The sequence below is a fragment of the Chlorocebus sabaeus genome, chromosome 3 (assembly GCF_047675955.1).
Source record: "Chlorocebus sabaeus isolate Y175 chromosome 3, mChlSab1.0.hap1, whole genome shotgun sequence".
NCBI classification, from domain to species: Eukaryota; Metazoa; Chordata; class Mammalia; order Primates; family Cercopithecidae; genus Chlorocebus; species Chlorocebus sabaeus.
In genome coordinates, this window is record NC_132906.1 from 93,642,017 (window position 1) to 93,664,021 (window position 22,005).

At 46.9% G+C, this 22,005-nt stretch overlaps 1 protein-coding gene and 1 long non-coding RNA gene across 5 annotated transcripts in view; both read left to right on the forward strand.

Annotated features, from left to right (window-relative positions):
- The window catches only part of LOC103214812 (uncharacterized), a 682,137-nt gene extending 665,571 nt beyond the window's left edge, over window positions 1-16,566 (forward strand). For all 4 annotated transcript variants that reach the window (XM_073014508.1, XM_073014507.1, XM_073014509.1 and 1 more), the window contains 3 exons: window positions 7,323-7,479; window positions 10,163-10,321; window positions 15,568-16,566. In XM_073014508.1, the coding sequence (XP_072870609.1) occupies window positions 10,230-10,321; window positions 15,568-16,339 (864 nt within the window). In that variant the 5' untranslated portion in view covers window positions 7,323-7,479; window positions 10,163-10,229 and the 3' untranslated portion in view covers window positions 16,340-16,566. The remainder of the gene's footprint in view (window positions 1-7,322; window positions 7,480-10,162; window positions 10,322-15,567) is intronic.
- Window positions 16,567-16,648: 82 nt separating this feature from the next.
- LOC140711434 (uncharacterized) lies at window positions 16,649-21,297 on the forward strand. The gene is made up of 4 exons (XR_012092632.1): window positions 16,649-18,994; window positions 19,319-19,397; window positions 19,781-19,906; window positions 21,066-21,297. It is a non-coding gene; the product is annotated as an uncharacterized lncRNA (long non-coding RNA).
- The last annotated feature ends 708 nt before the right edge of the window (window positions 21,298-22,005 follow it).

Sequence of the window (22,005 nt, forward strand, 5' to 3'; positions counted from 1 at the left end):
AAGTAAGGCGAGCTCAGAGGCTGGAGTGGAGTTCCATACGAAGCACAGGAGATTATCCTGGCTCCCCAGGAGACACGTGAAGACGATGCGATGAGAGGTCCTTTAGGCATGGAAAGTGTTTGCATCTGCTGAATCCCCATCCATCTCGCATCTCCATCTCTAAATATGCAGTTTCGGATATCTGTAAATACCCTCTATGAAGTGCCTGGTTGGCAGGGGGCTGGGGTGTGCAGCTCTGTGTCCAAATATGAAATGCCCCAATGCCAGTTGCAATTGTTTTGATTTTGATGTTAGGGTCTAATGTTAGCTGTGACCCCCTCCTTTCCCTTTTCAACTTGAAGAGACTGTCTTCATTTGAAATAGGGAAAGGAAAGGGAGTGTAACTCTCATAGGAGTGACAGGAGCCACCCCACACTGAAGCTGCTGCAGAACCTTGAAATGGAAACATTTCTGCAAAGGGTATTCTTAGAAATAGGAACCACGGTGATAAATACCACCACCACCAGCAGCAGCCCCAGCACTGAGGCCAATCACCAGGCACACTCCGACAGACAGGGAGAACACAGCCACAGACGGATGCCAGTCCCTACAGAGGACGAGATGATCTCAGTGCTATTACGTAAGCGGTAACTTAGGGTAATTATCCCACCTAGTCTGCGAACATGGAATTTTATCTAATGGCCAGAGATATCCAAAGAATTGCCACAGAAAGCCTTTCACAGAATTATTAAGTGATTCATGGGCCTTATTCAGAAATGTCCAGAAATAGAAAAAGCACGTGGTATTTATAAAAGGGTTAATTCATTAATCTCTTCTCTATCACAGAAAAAGTAAGCTATTGCTGGGACCAAAGGTCCCCAAAATAAAGTCAATGAAACTATTTTGGTCCAAAATTTAGAGACGTTCTTTGAACATAAAAGCGAAATGGACTCAGGGATCTACAAATGAAACAAATACTAAAAAAAAAAAAAAAAAGGCATTCGATGGCAGACCATTGTATAAGCGTCAGAATTTGGATAAATAAATAAGGAAAATTTTTTTTCATCTCAAAATACACATACATAGCTATACTTAAATATAACTGTGCCCCTCTTCTCACTGGTACATAACATATACAAAAAAGACAAAATGGAATTATGGCTGGTATTGGGACTATTTAGATGACTCCTGTATAATCTGGAAAATGTGTATGATGTAGCATTTATAGGGCACAAATACACCATTGTGTGATGTGTCTTCCACTATTACACCAAAAGCACAAAACACTACAACACAAAACAATTTGGTTCAGCTTTTAAAATAAAAGGAGGAATTTAATTAAGCAAACAGACAAAAAATCCTTTTAAATATAAGTTGGAAAAATCTTTCTAAAATTATTTTCATAGACACAATATCCTGCAGAGTTTTTTAGTTTGAAGTAGAGGAAACCCAGTGGTTCAATGAGAAATGGATTTGATGAAACATTGGCTCTGGCAGGCTTAGGAGCTAGCTTGCCAACTCGGTGTTGAAAAAGTTGATGACAAAAGGTTCCTGAAATCAGATTTTCCTCTTTGGACTCCTTCTAGAATGCCTCCAAAGCTGATTTTCATAAAATGAATTCAGGAAGCCAAATCTGTCTTTATCCTATGTTATTATGTGAGAGAATTTTCCATGACCTCAAAGGGAGAACACACGTTTTGGTGAGTTTGTGAGTGAAAATCTTATTATAATTTATTTCCAAGAAAAAAAGATGAATGATCCAGAACGTGCTCACACTCACATGTTTACCCGTGGAATGCGTCCTGCCAACACAGAAGCGGGACGCTCAGCTGGACCAGGGGGTCTCAGGCCACACTGAGTTCACCCGTGTGTGTGGAGCAAGTGTGTTCAGAGACATCATCCCTAAGGCACCTCTCACCTCACTCAACAAGTAAATAGGACCTATGGATCCAAAGTTCTAGTATACAGAAACATGACATTTTGAATCATCTGAGAAATTCAGTTTCCTTTTAATAAAATAAGGAAAAAATGAAAAACTTTTTTTTATACATTTAAAAAGAGCATAGGCTGGACACGGTGGCTCATGCCTGTAATGGTGGCACTTTGGGAGACTGAGGCAGGCAGATTGCCTGAACTCAGGAGTTAGAGACCAGCCTGGGAAACATGGTGAAACCCAGTCTCTACTAAAATACAAAAATTAGCCGGTCATGGTGGTGGGCGCCTGTAATCCCAGCTACTCAGGATGCTGAGGCACGAGAATTGCTTGAACCCAGGAGGAGGAGGTTGCAGTGAGCCAAGATTGTGCCACCGTACTCTAATCTGGGTGACAAAGAGAAACTCTGTCTCAAAATAAATACAAAAGAAGAAAGAGAGAGAAAAGAAAAAGGAAGAAAGGAAGAAAGAAAGAAAAAGAAGGAAGGAAGGAAGGAAGGAAGGAAGGAAGGAAGGAAGGAAGGAAGGAAGGAAGGAAGGAAAGAAAAGAGAAGAGAAGAGAAGAGAAGAGAAGAGAAGAGAAGAGAAAAGAAAGAAAGAAAGAAAGAAAGAAAGAAAGAAAGAAAGAAAGAAAAGAAAGAAAGAAAGAAAGAAAGAAAGAAAGAGAAAAGAAAAGAAAGAAAGAAAGAAGAGAGAGAGAGAGAGGAAGGAAGGAAGGAAGGAAGGCAGGCAGGCAGGCAGGCAGGCAGGCAGGCAGGCAGGCTGCCCAACACCAGCAAAAGTTACAAGAGGAACAATTAAATAATGTAAACTCACACTGAATGGCAACATTTGGTTTGAATATTTGAATATTTTTTCAGCTTTTCTTAAGGCGTACTCATGTATCAGAATTACCTAGGATGTTTCCAAAACATGTGGATTTCTGAGTCTCACCCAATAGTAGATAACCATATTAAACACCCCGTCATCTGGGGGTGGGTGTATCTCAGAAATCTTCATTATAACAAACCATCCAACTAACTGCTTTGCATATGAAACTTTAGAACCACTGTGTTCAGATAAGGCCTTCACTTCTTTCCTAACATATTAACTAATGAAATGAAAAAAAAAAAAATCATACCTGAATTTCCCTAGTGTATAAATTTCTTCCTATGCAGACACTGAGTCATTCCAACCTCTGGAAGTTGAGTTAATTATTTCAACATACAAAAAAAAAAAAAAAAAAAAAAATTAGGCCAGGCAAGGTGGCTCCCATCTGTTATCCCAGCACTTTGGGAGGCCAAGGTGGGCGGATTGGCTGAGGCCAGGAGTTCGAGTCCAGCCTGGCCAACATGGCAAAAACCCATCTGTACTAAAAATACAAAAAAAAAAAAAAAAAAAATTAGCTGGGCATGGTGGCAGGCACCTGTAATCCTAGCTACTCAGGAGGCTGACACAAGAGAATCGCTTGAACCCAAGAGGTGGAGGTTGCAGTGAGTCAAGATTGCACCACTGTACTCCAGCCTGGGCAAGAGTGAGAATCCATCTCAGGAAAAAAAAAAAAGGTTTTTACAAAATTGACTTTGAGACCTCAGAGCTGTGTTATGACCACTTGAAATTTGGCTGCTACTGAGGAACTGAGTGTTTAATTAAAATAAATGTAAATAACCACATGGGGCTAGTGGCAGCCATATGGGGTAGTGCAGACATGGATAATTTCCATTATCACAGAAAGTCCCATCGACAGCCTAGTCTTAGACAATAAACTGCAGTGCCCAGTGCTGCCCCGCTGATTTTGAGAGTGCTTGGATATGTGTGTGAAGTCCCTCAGCTTCTTTGCAGCTTCTTTACTCCTGCTTAAGTAAAGCGAGGGATTACTCACTTACATTGTATTTTATTTACACATGAGACAAGCTATTTTGTATACTGCATTGTGTTTACTGACGAGACAGACATTGTAATCAGAAGGTTTATAGATAAAACGGAAATATTCATATTCAATTGTATTTTTCAGTTCTAGAGTTCTCATGTGTTTTCTTTCCAATTGTTTTTGCTTCTCTATTGATATTTCCTGTTGGTCCCCCAATACTTTTACGTTTTCACTTAAATCTTTCAACCTATGTATAATGGTTGTGTTAAAGTCTTCGTCATTTCCAGTCAGTTTCTTTTGACTGATTTTTCTCCTTACATTTTTCTCACGTTTCCTTGCTTCTTTATATATCTGGCAAGTTTTTATTACATGCTGGACACAGTGGATGGCACCCTGTTGAACGTCTGGGTTTCGTTGTCCTCATCTGAAGAGTATTGAAGTTAATGGTGGCAGGCAGTTGATTCACACGCAGATCGACTTGATCCTCTTAAGGCTTGATTTTAAGCTTAGTTAGTGAACGCCTGGAGTAGTCTTCACTCTGGAGCTAGAGTCACCTTATTCCTAAATCACGTCCGCTCCAGGATATTAACTGAGTGCTTGGTGTGTTCAACGAGGTCTCTCCATACTGGTTTGTTGGTCCTCATTGTCTTCTAGCCCCGTGTCAGTTCTGGAATTTCTACTCAGCTCATCTCCTTGGTAGTTGATCTTTGCCTGCTGTTTTGGAGTCTTGCCTTAGCAGGTAGAGCTTAGTATTCAAAGATGCCAGCGGGCCTCCCTGTGGATTTCCGAAGCTTCTCCTCTGAGCCTTCGGCCTGTGCTCTGCTCCAGCTCTACCGTGTCTCCTATACTTCTCGACCTAGCGGGACAGCCTTGTCCTGCCTGGGCTCCTCTGGGCTCTGCTTTGGGACGGCTCGTGGCAGGACGCTGGGCAATCTTGGGGCTCACCTCTGTTATGACCCTTCTTTCAGGGAGCACAGGCCTGCACTCTTATTGTCAAGTGTCTGAAAACACTCTTTTCGTACACTTTGTCCAACTTTATAGATTTTTAACAGCAGAATGTCTAGTTAGATACCAGTTTCATCATGACCGGAAGTGGAAATGCACATGGAAATTAACTGTCACAGCTAAAAGAACAGTGAGAATTTTTAAACAGTTTAAACGGTAGATCTCCTACTAAAAGAAATTTGCCTAAGAGGACACCGTCCAAATAAGTCAAATATACTTAAGTCGAGACAGTTTTCAGAATTTAACAGACCAGTAACTTGTTACATAATTTCATCAAGTTCTGGACACATGTCCACTATCCATTTAAACACAAAATCAGAAGGACCTCGTCCTCGCACGAATATGGTCCATGGGACTAGAAAGCAAGAACCATTGGTTCTTCTGGATCCAGGGCACCTGCTTGTATAACTTAGGCTAACACTTTGCTCCCTGACTGTGTGCCAAGGTACCCTGGGACCTCACAGCAAGCTCACAGGGGTGCCAACATTGATATTTTCAGCATTCAAGGAAAACAGTGATAACTGTCATCTGTGGACACTGCACAAACTAGTAGCCCAATGTAGTCCACGGTTCCACATGACATAGGGCCACAATGCTCATGGCAGCAGCCTTGTCTCTGTGAATCTGGGTTTTTGACAGTTGCTGTGGTATAAAAGCATGTACCCCACAAAAATCAAAGTAGAACGTGAAATGAAGGTGGCAGCAGCAAAATCTGCTTCCAATGGCAGGCACACACAGGCCATTAGTAAGAAATTATGATTATTGAAGCTTGTAATTACAATCTCACTCTTCTGTCTCTCTTTTTGGAATTCTTTGGGGGGTGGGGGGGGGAAAGAGCGTTATTTACCGTGCAGTTTCCCACAGTCTGGGTTGCCGATTACATCCGTGGTGTCCTCTATCATTCCCTCTTCCGTGAGTTTTCTGGGAACTGACAATTGGCCTCAGAGTCCTGATACCGTTCAGGTTTGATTGGAGGGTGAAAGGGAAGCAGTGTGACTTCCGGGAGTTGGCGCCATTGAGGGTTCATGTGTGAATCCATTCGTTAATTAGGAGATGCGAAATGCTTTTTCAAATTCTATCATTACTATAATGTATTAGCTATAATACTTCTACAGAGGAAAAAATATGCCTTCTTTACTGTCAGCCAGAATGCACATGCTACAATCTTTCCCTTTATTTACCAGTTTTCAAAATAGCGAGTCGGTTCCTTATATGCACTTTGTTTTGTGCATTTAGAAACATTATCCTGAGAAGGGGTTCAAAGGCTTCACCAGAGTGTCAAAGGGGCTAATAGTATCAATGGAACTCCCATTTCAGACTATTCCAGGAGTCACAGAGGTCAATTTGACATCTTGGGCTTACAACAAGGATGTTAATTTTAAGCCATGACCTGATTTAAGATTAAGTAAATCAAATTTGCCCTTGGGTTTTTACCAATGTCAACACTCCCAGAGTCCACTGCTGTTCAACCTCTTCTCTTCTAAAACCCAGTGGATCTCCAAAGTGATTCCAACCAATCACCACTTCCTTTGTCTCCACAGCACTCAATCTTTGCATCTTGGTGGTTGGTGAAATTCTACCTTAGTTGCGCTGTGATCTACACCGTATGTAGACCCTACAGTGGTAGCTGTGGTGTAGGGGGCACCAATTTGAAGTCAGATCTAATTCAAATGTTGACTATGCTATTTACTAGCTTTGTAAACATAAAGCACATTGCTTCATGTCTTTGAGCTGGTTTCTTCATATAGAAAATGGTAAAAATGACATATAACTTGAAGAACTGTTTTGAGAACTAAAGAAGGAAATATTCTTGAAAGACTGAGACATTAGAGGTTCTCAGCAAATATTTGTTAAATCTGATTCTCAGTTCCCAAATGCAGGGGATTGTTCATTAGATCTTTGGTATTGGCCATAGTAGTAAAAGAAAAAAAAAATTATTGCACTGTGAGATAGTTCCAATTTAGGGTTATAAGCAATAACACATTCCCATCCCTTTCAGCAAACTCTCTCTCTCCCTTTCTCTCTCTCCCTTCCTCTCTCTCCTTCCTCTCTCTCCTTCCTTCCTTTTTCTTCTCTTCTCTTCTCTTGTTCTTATTCTCTCTGTCTGACTCTTCATCTGTGTCTCTGTCTCTGTCTCCCTCCTCCCCATACGTGTCTCTCTCCTAGAGGCGCACCGCTGAGCTCTGATAGTCAGAGCTGTGTGATTCTGAAATGCTCCTGAGAGCAAGCCACACTCCACTCACAGCATGGCTGATCTTCCCTGGGCTCGACAAAGCCACCCCAGTGAAGACATTCAATGCAGTTGGCTTCTCACTGCCCTGGCTTGAAATGGCCACATCGGGCTCTAACCTCGAATCCAGTAGCTTCTGTACTGTGTCTCAGCCACCCCTACGCTATCACGGTCCATCCCATTTGGTTAGTCTGAAAAACCAGCGATGTCCTCAGCACTCCCCAGGATTCTTTTTTGTGCTCCTCCCTGGTCAGAACCCATGTCCATTTCTGAGAACTGCAACCTCCTGCAGCCATTCGCCCACCAGGCCCTTCTCTTCTCTTCCAGATGGCTTGGCGTCTTCTTCCGAGCAAGTGCGGCTCTCGGGCCGGGCCTGAGCCTGCAGCCTGTGTGCCCTCCGTCATCAGGGCCCCCTCTCAGGAAAGGCTGCATCAAGGGTGGAACGGCGAACTTCCGGGGACACTTCCAAGTCGTGCCCATGCAGGTTTGGATGTTACTATTCCTACTGATTCCCTGTGTCTCCCTGAACCTGTTTCCTTATTTGTCACAAGGGCATGAGAAACACCACCTCAGCCTTGTTATAAGGATAAATAACAGTTTTTTTGTTTTTGTTTTTGTTTTTGAGATAGAATCTCACCCTGTTGCCCAGGCTGGAGTACAATGGCATGATCTCGGCTCACTGCAACCTCTGCTTCCCGGGTTCCAGCAATTCCCCTGCCTCAGCCTCCCGAGTAGCTGGGATTACAGGCATCCACCACCATGCCCGGCTAATTTTTTGTATCTTTAGTAGAGATGGGGTTTCACCACGTTGGCCAGGCTGGTCTCAAACTCCTGACCTCGTGATCTGCCTGCTTTGGCCTCCCAGTGTGCTGGGATTACAGGTGTGAGCCACCACGCCCGGACAATAGCAGATTTAAAGTGTCTCATGCCTGGCATGTGCCAGCAAACCTTAGACACTTAACAGGCAGCAGCCCCTTTCCTCCTGCCTCCTCTTCCTCTGTCCAGGGAAAGGCTCTCCCTCTGTTTTGGTCTGCAGGGCCCTCCTCCTAGCCCACAGTTACCCTCAGTAGTGCCGCACAGCTCCGTGGTGAGACCCAGCTGTGGAGTCACACTGCTTAGGTCAAACCCAAGGCTGACACTTGCTATGTGGTTTACAATTAGGAAAAGGAGACAGGGCTCCTATGAAGATTAGATGAGGTGGTGACGGTGCAGAGAGCTGGGCTCCTGGTACACACCGTGTTCTTAGCAAACACTGTGGTCACGACAGTTGTCCCCTCTCTGGGATCCTCAGTGCCTCCTGCCATCGGCCTCCTCTCTGCACCCCTGCAGCCCCTGCGGCACCGTAGCTGCGGTCACTCCCCGCTCTGAACTGAGCTCCTTGCAGGGCTACATCCTCCAAGCCCCTCCTCCCTCCTGGTCCTGCCCCTCCACTCCACCCAGAGTCATCCTGTGAGGGCTCACAGAGGCCTTTTACTTCTCCCCACACAAGGAACATGCTGGGAACTTCCACCAACTGGACTTCCTATGCCCTTTTAGATAAGTGATAGTTCTTCCTCCTTGAAGTCTCTCCTCCCTTGGTATGTAACTCCAAGCAAGCTATATTCAATGTACACAAAACCATTTAGCAACTGTCATGGTTTCTCACTGTCTGTAGGATGACGTCTAAACTCTTTAGCGTGGCATTCACGTGGCTCACGATATGATTCCTGGAAAATAAGGTTCTGGTCTTATTTTCTCTGTTCCTTCAAAGGCACCCCCACTCCCCAGCAATATCAAAAAATCTTGCAATTTCCCAACCCCAACATCTTCTCCTACAACTCCATGCATTTGCTCATAGCACATTCCCTGCCTTCTCTGCCCTCAAGCAGAAAATTCCTACTCATCCTATAAGACTTAATCCACTGCCAACCTTCTCAGAGAAGCAAGGCCTCCTGGAGCCATGCAGCAAGGGACTGGGGGGGCAGGGTTCTGTTAGGTCCTCGGAGCTGCACCTGAACTGCTTGGAGCCAGCTCTGCCCACTGCCCTGGAGTGTGTCATTGTGCACGGGTCCTACAAATCCTGGCACACACGACAGTAAGGACAATAGCAAGCCTGGGTGCTGTGCTCACTCTCAGACTGAGGCCAGAATGTTTCCGGATCATTCTCTGTCCCTGAGAGCATTTCCCTGACCCTATTCTAGTCCCCACACAGACAGTTCCAAGGCCTGAGAAATGAGCTGTGTTCTGAGCCCAACTGCGATCCCGTTCGTGGTAAGTGAAAGTGAAATGTGATCATTCTGTAGAATTAGAGACTGGAAAGAGCTTCTGATTTTGGAAGAACAATTTTTTAAAATGGATTTGTATGCATAACATCCATTGCAGTTGGTGACGGTGGAGTCAGTGACTAATAAAAATGTCATTTCCTGTGATTTTTATAAATTACAGTAAATATGCCAGTAATCACCCACATTAGCTGCTGAAATGCAGGCAGCCAGCTGGAATAGAGGCCAGGGGACCCCACTGAGGCCTCAAGAGGGAGACCCCACAGGTGCAAATTGACACCTAGGCAAACAGTAGTTAATACATGCTAGAATTTGGAGAAGGGGAAAAGTGTTAAAATAAATGTATGTCAAGCAGACAAATTTGGACTTCTCCATGAGGATCTGTCACGTCAAACAGGAAATCGCTATAAATTACTTGTAATAGTAAAAATCTTGTCATTTATAACCTTTAAGGCAACAGGCTCATTTAACACATCAACTCACAGATCATAATCTAAGAGAGTCGGCCTGGGTATTTATTTCACTTTTAATGTGTAGAAGCTGGGGCAAGCCATGCATGAGCTGCACAAGCCCCCACAGTGCTCTGTCGGCTCTTCAAGCTGTGGGACAGACCAGAGAGATAACGGCCTGAGGCTTGTGGGATGAACACGCCAAGATAGGAAAGCCGTTCCTGCTCCTGTAAAAATTAAGATGTGCCTGAAAATGTCATGCCTTGGTTAGTCTCGTAATGAATAAATCCAAATAAATCCCACCATTATTCTGTTTATTTGTTTTACTTATAAGCTATTTGAAGTCATTGGAGCTGAAAGTGTGTTTCAACACGCCACACACATTTATAGTATCTTGTAATCATCTTGCTAACCAGTGCACAGATGAATGATGAGTGGAATTCTGTGTTTATTTCAGATACCTCAGTATACACGGCCCACAGTTAAGAAACCACAACCTGAGACATTGTTTTAAAGAGGTGAAAATGCCTCCCCTCAAGTGGCCCAGGAGTGTGATCCACAAAGACGAACACACAGAACCATCTTCTGCATTATTGGAAAATTCAATGGAAACTAGGTATTTATGAACCAGACGCTTACTGCAGTTTGCATGTACTGAATAGACATTTGTGGATTAATTCATCTAGGGTTGGGGGAGAGGTTCCAAGAGGAGGGTAAAAGCAAAAAACAGCCACAGGCCCAGCTGACCATTCCCTTCAGTGAGAAAAAGACCCGCAGGCAGCATTGAACATGCAGCTCACATTCGCACATGCTTGGCATCAGGAGCCGTGAGGAGGAGCAAAGTTGGTTTCCAGAAAGATGTTAACTCACAGTTGCACTTCTCTCCACTTCCCTTGCTCCTCTCCCTGGCCTCTATACATCTCCCTGCTGTCTCCTGCACCAGGGCTTGGTCAGTGCTTAATGCTGGCAGGAACCACGAGTGCTGTCTGCTGCAAGTTGCTATGATTCAGATGCCACTCACGAGGCATGGGCAAGTGTAAGCACACAGGAACACACACGCACACCTGCACAGGCACACGCAGCCTCTGTGGGGCATGTTTAGAATTCCTGGGTCTGCTGGCGGGTACCTTTCCCCCTCGTGCTTTCCACGTGCGGCCAAGGCCTACTTCGATTGCAGGAAAAATTAGTCTCCACGTCTGCCTTTCCGAACACAAGCTAACTTACAAGGAAACACGAAATTTAATTCTAAAATGAAGTTAAAATTTTTAAAAAATTAGACAATTTAAAAATTTTAACTTCATTTTAAAATTTAATTAGATTAGGTTTAACTGGTTCCTTGAAAATTGCTGCTCTCTCTCTGAACTTAATCCTGTTTTCAAAATTATGGTTGGTTTTCTTAGATTGATAGGGTCCCCAGTGTGGGGAGGGAGAGGTATTTGAAGGTGAATATGAGAGCATCTGCAGGTAAAGAGTTTAGGCACAGTTTAGATCATGTAGAGAAAAACTTGTCATTTAGGGAGAGAAGCTGATTCTGGGAACCAAATTATTCAAATTAACCATATCCAATCTGCAGTGCCAAAATCAAAACCAAACGAACCAGCCTAAATTGTTCACTTTACTTTGGCAAGCACCAAATATGCATATGTGTATCAAATAGAGTGAACAATTGGAGTTCTTTCTCTAACTTCAATAATTTCTGGGAAAAAAGAAAACCCCAGCAATCTACATCTTTTGCCTCAATTGCTAGATTATTACTGATTAGAGAATATTTATGTTTTTAACTTTTCTTTCTCCTTTGGGTGAGGTGGGCTGGAATGGATAAATGTTTCAATTCTACATTTCTAAACTCTGCCTATCTATAGAGTCGGGGTTGCATGAGTTACATACGATTATTGACACATTTATTAATTTACAACGAAGTTAATTTCTATAGAACAATGGGTAATTTTGAAAATATTTTGGACAAAATGTTACAAACTCATTATTCATTGAACTCAACAATGCATATTGTATTTCTCTGGTTCTAAGACACCCATTTTAAATATTTTTATCATCTCTGGAATCTAAATGCACCATTACCATCAGTGACAACTGAGAATTACAACTGGCAGAGTTTTTTCTTTCATAGCAGCATGTAAAATAAAGAGGCATCTTATCATAAATGGCATCTTAGGCTTGTTGAAACAGAAGAAGTGTGTGTATGTGGAGGTAGCCTACAGATAATTTCTTGTCCAGGTGGTCTCAGGTGTAAAAAATTGTTTGTGTCAAAGATCAGTTATTTTTTCCTGATACTTCTTTATGTAGGGATTATAAATTATAGCCCCAAACTTTTGCATAACTCTTTTTATTCTAAAAACCGCTTGTCCTTATAATGAGTGGTTCATGCTGGTTTGCAGTGTGTATTCAACAGAGAATTTCTGTTGTTTTGTCCCCCGCTCCCATCAACTAAAAAAATCTACAAACGAAAACTCTAGGAGACCAGTTTCTCATTTGGTACCAAAGCTAAAAATGAGTTCCCTCAACTCCTCAAAAAAAAAAAAAAAAAAAAAAAAAAAAAAAAAAAAAAAAAGAAATCAAAGTTAGTACCATCGAATGGGGTTAAGTTAATCTTATAAATTTTTAAATAAGCATGCTCACTTGCAGCAAACTCCTGTGCTACATTTGTGCTTGTTCTCTGGAAAGTTTAGAAGGCAATTTCCATAATGCAGAAAAGTCTCTACCACTGACCTTGCAGCCATGCCACAAGATACTTCCGGTCTGAATTCTTTCTGTGTCTTTTGTCAGAGCCAGAAGTCTTGGAGAGCGCCGAGAGCCAACTGTAAATATTAAGTCAGTTGGAGGTGATGTGGGAATAGTGGAGGGAAGAGAAACTATGTTTAGATTTTTTTTTAATTTTAAATGATCGGGATTCCAGACAGGAAAATCAGCTATATTGGTGCTACACTAGAACACCTATTCTTACCACAAGCATGCTGGCTTGGAGCTCACAGAGACGTGAACACATACATGCAGTGAATATCTACATTTTTTTTCGTGATAGCTATGCCATTTAAGGGTTGAAGTTGCTATTGCTTCAGTTTCAGCCCTCTGCTCTCTACCTCATCTCATTCTTTCTGGGACCATCCTATATGCACGATTTAAAGGGAATTACCTATTACTTCAATTATTTGTTTCTTATCAACTGATGTTAAACTACAAGGATTTGCATTGAAAAGACACAAAGAAAGAGCAAGCCATGGCACATCGCCAAATGAAAGAGTAATGTTCTGGTGAATTTAGCCTAAATAATTTACTGCTATATAAAAGTGGAAAAGTGGAAGGTGAACCCTTTGACCAATAAATCTCTCCTGCCCATGAAACCCTTATCTGGTCTCCTCCAATGTATTCCACACGCGGAAGCCATCATCATGGGCTCGGGCTTGTGATTTGTAAACCTTGATCTTCTGCACTCCGTGTCCTAAATATGGATAATTAGCATCAGTTTATCACGCCTCTGCATATTTTCTCTTCTCTCCAAACATGCATGCTTCTGTTGGCTGCCATTCTGCTACAGAAGATTATGGAGACAGATTGCAGAGAATGAATGTGCTAAACGAGATTAGGAAGGAATAGAAATAGCAACTTGGCCAATAAATTCCTCGTGAGAGCCTTATCATGCAATTACACGTTGACTTGCTTCACACTCTCCCAGCCTCTTAATCCAACACCCCCACCAGGAATGAAATTTCACTAATTTCTGAATTACTGCATATCCTCCTGACTTGTTACTGAGAATGGTTGGAAGGAGAAACATTGCTGAAAACAACATGTAAAACTTGATCATCAAAAGTAAACTTTAACTGTCAAAATGGGTGGTATGAATTTGGAATGTTTAAAGCATTTTAGGGTCGACGAATGGATGCACAAAGTCTTGGCATAGAGAGGGATTCAACTTTTCTTTGCGATTCACCAATTCTGCCATTGTGCCACCTTTGGTGATTCAGAACTGGCTGGGGGCGGGGGTGTTCCTTGCTCTTAAACAGGACTATCTGATGTGTTTAAAAACAGGACAAAGCATCCACTGATTTTTCTGACTTCTTATTATTACTGATAACAGTCACGATGCCCCTGGGTAATTCTGGGCAAATCACTTGACCTCTTTAAGTGCCACCTCCTCCTGGCTTAGATGCACCGCTTCACCGCCACAGCCCCTCCTGGCGCCAGCGTGCTGCGGCTTCTCATGCACATTAATGTATATAAATAGGAAAAGTCCTGCCTGTTCCGGATCTCCAAGAATGCTGTAATAGGGCATCTACAGGGGGAGCTCTCTTCTTCCTCTTCTTTGCCTGTTAATGTGATTCTCCCGGGGCTTTATACTAAGTTAGGTATTTAAAGAGGCCCATTAAACCTTTCGATCCACCAGGGTACTATTTATAGCACAGAGCAGCAGTCAGACATTGTGGTACCTCTACAAAAGCAAGGTTCTGCAGCAGGAGAAAAAAAATCTGGCAGGCCTGAGCATGTGTTTACTAGAAGGAATGGAAGTCTAGCTCAGATATTAAAACTTGTGCTTACTATTTGTGCTTGCAGAAAAGGAAAGGAGTCCAATGCATGGTGGCAAGAATTAATTAGCAAAAGAAATGCACAGCCATTGTAAAAAGAGTTTTACACGTAGATCATAATGTTGTCTTCACTTTCTTTCCCACGAGTAATGCCTATGCGGGTTCCCTGGTGAGAGGGTCCTATGAGCCATCCAGAGAAAAGCTTCCATATTTCCCTTCCAGAAGACCTGCTTGCAGGCCTGGAATTTTGAGAGGTAAAACTGGACGGCATTCATTCCATGAATAGGTATTGGGCATCTCCTCTGCACACACTGCCAGCCACTGTTCCAGGACCATAGGGTGAAACGGCAGGAGGAAGGAGCCCTGCCCTGGAGGAGCTGGCTGTGGGGAGGAAGCCGGGCCTCGATGTTGATGCCCACGTGCTTGCCTTCTGCAAGCTGGTTGCTTTTCTACAGGCTGCCAAGAATCTCCTTTTTTGGAAGGAAAGCCAGCCTGGAACCCTCATTTACCTTGATTGGGAGGGAGGGACCCAGGGGCCTGGGAGGCAGCCCTGAGAGGCACTGGTCTGAAGAGCTCTTCACTGGTCTGAAGGGTTAGACCCTTGGTAAGAACCTCTGGAAAACGCCTGTCTTCTGGAACCAGACAGGGAGGCGCGCAAGGGGGTGGGGCGGGGGGTCCTCCCAGGTGCAGGCACCTCTACTCTTAACTGTCTGCAAGAAGACACACACACCCCACACACACACCCTGGGTGTCAGAGAAGTCCGTCCTTCCCTGTGCCTCCTCTTTCCCAAGCCTCTGAAATCCAGAGGTGCCCGTTTCCAGGCACCAGCCCGGCTGAGTGGATGTGGGGATGGAGGTCACTGGAGGCCCAGGGCTGGTTTGCTGTTTTGTTTCCTGTTAGGAGTACTGTGGAGGCTTTGCAGTGCTAGTTTTGAGAAATCTTAGGTTTGGCTTTATCTACTCCTCTACTGGAGCAAGGCGCACAGCCAAGCCTGCTTAGACCTTCCCAGGCCACCGGCCCGCGGCAGACCTGGGGCTTGCAGCCCAGCTCAGCACCTGCAGGCGCGGGGGACCGCGCGCTTGGCGCGAGGACCCCCGCCCTGGGCAGGGGACAGAAAATGTGAAATCAGATGGGGAGTTATTAATAACTGTCCTCCCCTCCCCTCTGCCGTGTTTCCTGAATCCTTGCGCTATGCTAGAGGGGGACGGGGGCGGGGGCGGGGGCGCGGGGAGGAGGAGGGGGCCGTTTGCCATTAATCTGGGAACAAGCGGCTAACCTCGGTGACTGGTATTTTTGCTTTTCTTTTCTTACTTTTCTCAGTGTGGGGAAAGCAGTCAAGCCCGCGCGGAGCGATTGTGAGGGGCTCTGCTGGAATTTGGCAGCGCGGAGTCTTGGAGAGAAGCCCCATGCTGGCTCCCATTCAGCCGGCCCGTTTTCCTCGAGCTTTGGAAGTTTCACTCAGCCGTGCACTCAATGGCTTCACAAAGCTGATTACAAGCTTCAGCGCATTCCTGAAGGAGCCAAAAGCGACGCAGGTGCAAACGAGCCGAGGGAGCCCCTTATCCCGGTGACAGAATGGGACAAGCTGGGAAAGGCTTGGACCACACAAATCCAAGGCTCACCAGGCAGCAGAAAGCCTGCCTTGGGAACCGGGGGTCATTATCCGCCCTATTCAGCGGGGCCCGGGGACCCTGGGGGCCCAGCAAGGCTAGCCCGGGCGGGAGCACCGCCGCCAGCGCGCGCGGGCGACAGGGGGGAACCCCGCTGGGCACCGCGGCCAGGCCCGGGCTCAGGGCACTGGGCTGTGCGTTTGCGCAAATCTGTGTTCCGGCGGGCCGGTGGCAACCCTAGTGGGGACACGGGAGAACGAGCACGCCAGGAGGCCACGCGGCGCGTGGACAGTGTGAAACTTCTGCTCGGCGTCCAGGCCGCACGGCCGAATCTCAGCCGGTGTTCCCAGGCCACGAACACCCAGCTCCGGGGTCGCTCTGTGCCCTTTCCCCCCAGCCCACCTTTCCCATTGGTCCCTTCCCCTGCCCGCGTGGCAGCGCGGCCCCGGCCCCGCAGAGAGCGACCCCGGGAGGGGCAGTGACCGCACGCGTGGAGTGGGGACGGCAGGGCACGGGGCCGTTGTCTAAGAGCGTTCGCTTGGCCGAGAAGGCTTTTGCTGCGAGTTTGCGCGGCGGGTAGAGGGGCAGTTCCCTCCCCAAGTCATTAACTACGTCTCCTCGCGCTCAGGGACCGGAAACTTGCGGCTGCGGGCGCCAGAAAGAAAAGGGCAGCGCCTCGCCGAGCGCTCGGGGGAAGAGTGACTGCTGCAGCGGGACGCGGGGGCGGGGGGGGCGCAGCCCGGAGCGCGAGCGCAGCAGAGGGGAGCGCTGGGGGGCGGGGAGAGCTCGACCAGGAGCTGCAGCTCCGGGCCCGGGAAGGCCACCCTGTCCGGGTCCGGAGCCCCGCGCTGCGTCTAGGAGGGCCCAACACGCAGTACCCGCGGGGCCGGAGCTTGGAGCCCCCTCGTGCATGCCCCTCTCCTCGCGCCCTGCCAAGGCCTCGGCCCTGCCTGCCGTGCCCTGGGCCTGGTTGTGCCCGGGGGTCCCCGCGGGCAGGGCGCGGGCGGGCAGGGCGCGCGCGCCGAAGCTCTTTTGTCTGATAACTAATTTGAGTTAATGCGATCTTTATGTAAAGCTAACAGCGGATAATTGTCTATTTTCTCGCCAACAGTCTCCATCACAATCACTTATCTGGAAACCTGCGGTTGGATTAATCGTTATATTCCCGAGATGAGCGTCGCTGCAATCTGCAGCGAACGCGGGTGGGGACCTGGAGACGCCTCCCGGGCTCTGGCGGGGCCCGTGCGGGCCAGCTCCGCTACCGCCCGAGACGCGGTGTGCCCAGTTGTTGCTGCCCGCGAGCGAGGGCTGTGGGGCGCCTTCCCCAGGACTTGCTTGACTTGCTTTTTGCTCGAGTGGGTGGTGCGGGGATGCGGGAGACGGAGGGAGGAGGAGGGGTGAGGGGAGGAGGGCCTGTGGGGCTGCCGACCCGGAGCAGCCTGGGTGGAGCGAGGCCTCGGGAGGCCCTGGGGGCATCGCGGAGGGGCCTGGGGGTCCAGGCGCAGGAGGAGCCGTCGGTGCCAGAACGCAGCGTGTTTCATTTGGGAGAAACGTTGCCCTCAGGCCCTCGCCTCCCTCCCGTCATCTAGGTTTTTCTAGCTTCGCCCTTTGTCCCACCCACCTGTTCCCACCTCAGGTCCCTCCCCCAGGACTCCCTCCTTAAGGATCCAGGTCTCTGAAAATTATTGGCAACAGTTACACGCCCCAAGATTGAAATTCGCAAGAGAAGAGTCCCAGTTCTGCAGGCTGCTCCAGGGCTAGGGGTAGAGATGGTGGCAGGTGGTGCGTCAACTCTCTAGGGAAGAGGAACTTGCATTACAAAGACTTGTCTTTCTGAGCTGAAGTCAAAACAGGGGCGCCAAGCGCGCTCCGTTTGGAGGCGGTGGAGGGGCCGCGCGCCCGCGCTGTCCCAGCCGGAGCTGCCCTGGCTGGTGATTGGAGGTTTAACGTCCGGGCTTCAGGCGCTCTGCAGTTCGGATTTGCCGGCCAAGGGGCCTCAGTCGCAACTTTTCAAAATGGTGTTTCTGGAAAACAACAAATTCAGACTCAAGTGGTGACAGCTTTTGGCTATAGAGAATGAAACTGCTTCCCTTTGGCAGTGGAACTCTTAAACTTGGAAGAGTGAAAGAATACAATGAAATAAAATGCCGTAAGATCACTGGATTTTTCAGATAAAGGACGACCCCAAATTACTCCCAAAATGAGGCTTTGTAAATTCTTGTTAAAAATCTTTAAATCTCGAATTTCCCCTACAACATCTGATGAGGGTTTTAAGAGCAAATATGTAAAATCCCACCTCGAGAATCAACAAACCCACACTCTAGCCAAGGCTCTCCCCGCGTTTTCTTCTCGTGACCTGGGGAAGGTCCCGCCCCATCGCTCACCTGGCTCTTGTCACCTCGGTCATCTTGAAGTGATCCGTGGACAATGCTGCTCCCTGCCGCAGATCCGCTGGTCACTCAGGCAGAACGGGGTATGCAAATGGCCTGGAGAGGCCGAGGCCCGAACACTGCGCCCATTGTCCCGGGCGCTCAAAGCGCCGAGCAGCTGCGCAGACTTTCTGGGCTCGGACCCTCGGCCGCCACGCTAATGTCATCATTGCAAAACATCAGATTTTGAGAACTATGCAGTCTGAATTCATTAGCAGCCTTCCCGGCGAAGATTCTTTTCCCCGTGACAAGTTTCAAAGTCCAGACCCCCTCCCACGTTGATAGGGGTAGGAAGAGGAGGAGGGACCCGGGAAGGGGGGTCTTTCGCAAGTGGGGCCTCGGGGGATCCCTGCTCTCCTCCTTCTGTTGCGTTCTGCAACTTTAAAAGCCTTCCTTGGGGTTCTGAGCAAAGATGTCTGACTCGAATGACCTGAGATTTGGACATTTTCCCGTTTTCTCTCAAGTGTAGCTTTAATGTTGTGAGTTTAAATTCACCGAAAGAGGCCCAGATATCAAGTCGAGCGAATTTCACAGCATCATCTTCTGTTTTAATCGTTTCTGAAGTCATATCCTTTAGGGTGAACTCACAACAATGCAGGTCAGAGAGACTGCGCGCCCTACAGCAAACCAGTTAAAACATCAGGCCAGATCTTCAAGCTGCAGGATTGCAAGCAGCTCATAAACTTCCAGTCCCCACCCTGAGACAAGGTGCGTGACTTAAGGACCTGCTTGCACTCCCACTCTCCACACCCTGTACCCTGCCGGCACCTGCCCAAATGGCCTCGTTCCTCTAGAACCTAGACGGTGGGGAAGGGTGCTCCTGATGCCCCGGGGTGGGTGCAGGGCGGGGGACCAGCGAAGGAGACCCAAGGGCACTAGAACCCGGGATCGCAAACCACCGTTAGAGCCTGAGGGACCCTCAGATTCGTGGGAGACCGCAGGCGCCGGCAAAGGCAGTTTTCCTCCCCTGAACAATGCTAGTTCTTCTCCGGCCCAGGATCTCCACTAATGTGTCTTTCCGCTTCCTCACAGGACTCCAAGCTGCCCTCCCCTCTCTGCCGCATCTGAGGCTGGAAAAACTTCCTATAAGAAGGCAAGAGAAAGCCATCAGGTCAGAACCGAGGGCTAAACTTTAAGGTGGAAGACGGCAGAGAGGCAGGTTCTCCCCTGCACACCCCAAGGCCTCTCCTGCCCCCGCGAGGCCTTCCTCGAGCGCCCAGGCCCCCAAAGTGCCTGCCCTCCTTCTAACAAAAGGAGGGCACAGGATGTGAAGGAATAGTGCAACCATAATGTTTTTGTAAACGCAACAACAGGGAAATACACGGAGGAAATCTATTTATTGGGTGTGTCATATTTGGTTGAGGGCCGGGGTTGAAAGTGGACTCATCTAGACCCAGGAAAAAGCTACCGGATGGGCAGGGTAAGTGGGGGGTTCTATGTGTATGTGGATACCTTTGAACTGAAACACCATTTTGTTTTCTCCCTGGAGAATAGTACGATGTGGCTTGAAGACTCTGGAAAGTCACAGATCAAGATCAGACCCTACAGAAGGTTCCTCATGTGTGCCTGGGCAACCTTGCCTCCATCCTCTGGCCCCAGTTCCTGCCACTCCACGTGCAGGTAAGGCTGCCGAAGGCTAGGGACAGGGCTCCAAGTCAGAGGCCGGCTTTTTGGAGATGTGGCTGTGGGAGGGGAATCCCAGGAAGTTGCATAGAGAGGGAGGTTTTGCCAGCCTGGGTCACTGATAGCTAGTCCAGGTCACTGATGTCTCCCCAGGGGCGGGGGGACAGTGCCTGGCTAATTGTGGGTGTTCAAAATCTGTCTGCTGAGGGGATGTAGAGGGCATCATTGGGGGGCGGAGCTGATGATCCATGGAAGCTCTGGGCACAGATTGGGCCTCTCTTCCCTGCACAAAGAACTCTCCAGGGTACCCAGTGGTTCTGGCCAGTGCCAGAGCCAGTGACCCTTGGCTTGCTCTGGCCTTTCCCCGCTTCTCACACATGCATTCACTTGCACACGTGTCACACACATTCCTACACACTCACACAAATTCCCAGAATCAATCTCACACACACATGCAAATCACACTTACACGCGATTCACAGATTCACACGATTCACAGATGTGATAGACTCACAGGTACTCACTCTTACACGTGACACAGTTGCCCATTTGCAGCAGCACACACACGCACTGCAAGCCCCTTGCATCTCCACAGTGTCCAGGGCTGGCTGAACACCAAGGCGGCTCTTGCTGGCTGGGTAGGACTTCTCATGGGAGGGAAAGTCACATAGCTGGAAGGTTACTAGCTTAGGGACATAATTTCCTTATAAAAATTCAACAACTATAGCAGAAAATGGAGAATGAGGACATTTTATTTCTCAATTTCAACAGTTCCTCTTCTCTTGCGTTTTCTGAGTAGGCTCCTGCCTGAGGCTGCTGAGGTGCTCTGGGTTCTCACTGTTTTCAGTGCTTCCAGGTTCAGGCTTTGCTCAGTGCATTTTCCTCGGCTACTCTTGGACTTGTGTTGTCCTGGGTGGCGGTCACTGGCCCCCAGTGGCTACTGAGCACGGAGAGCAGGGCCCGTCTGCAGTAAGGTGTGCTGCTCGGTGTAAAACACACATGAGATTTTCCAGATGCAGTACTCAAAAGCATATGAAACACCTCAGTAATCACTTAAAATATTGATCACAGGTTGAAATGATTATAATTTAGATAGCTTAGGTTAAATAAAATATATATTGAAATTTTGCCTTCTTTTTGCTTTCTAAAAATGTAGCTCTTAGGAACTTTGCAATTACCTACATGGCTATTTGCGCATTATCTTCCTGCTGGGCAGTGTGAGACCTTCTCACAGATCCTTCAGAAAAGGCAAAGGAAAAGCAAAAATGGTGGAGAAGGCTGAGCACATGGCGGCGGGGGAGGCCTGCTCAGAGCCATTCTGAAGTTGGTTTTGTAACACAATCTGTTGTCAAAGCTCCTTTTCTTTCAATGGGGCGGTGGGGGTGGGGGTGGGGATTACACCTTGTATTTTACTTCTCGATTCATTTTCTTTCCATTTTAACTTTAATTCCATCTAATTACCGTATTGTGATCTCAGTCAGCAATCTTACTTACATGAACTCTGCGGTAATGTCTGAAGAATCTGGCTCCAAGTGTTTGATAATGACGAGATATGCATGACCAAGGCAACTGTGTGATGTCTGCACAGTTCGAAAGCCCGCATTCCTGTTACTTTCCAATCTCAGGTCAGCATTTTGGAACTTTTATGCTTTAATTTTTCCACACACACCTCTCGCTGCCACCACCTACCAAAACAAAGCAAACAAACAAAGTTTGAGCAAGAATTTACATCTGGGAAAATGCTTCTACTCATCAAGAGTGGAATTCCTTTTTACTCCTATAATTGATTCACAGCTTCAAAAAGCTGTGAAGTCATACTTTGGTCATGGAAGTTGCAGGAGACCATATTTGCCAACATTTTATTTTAAAGAAGGTATTTAAAACTATTTTACATATTAACCAGGATTTCTAGAAGTGAAGTTGTTATAAAAATCAGAAGTTATATTTTACCTTTTGATGATAAGTGAAAAGAGATTGCTCCAAGAATGTTGTTTTCAATAAATTCAGTATAACTGCAACACAAAAATTCTGCATACAGGCTTCATATACACACATTATAATTTTATGTATTTATCTTGAGAGTTGTATAATTAATT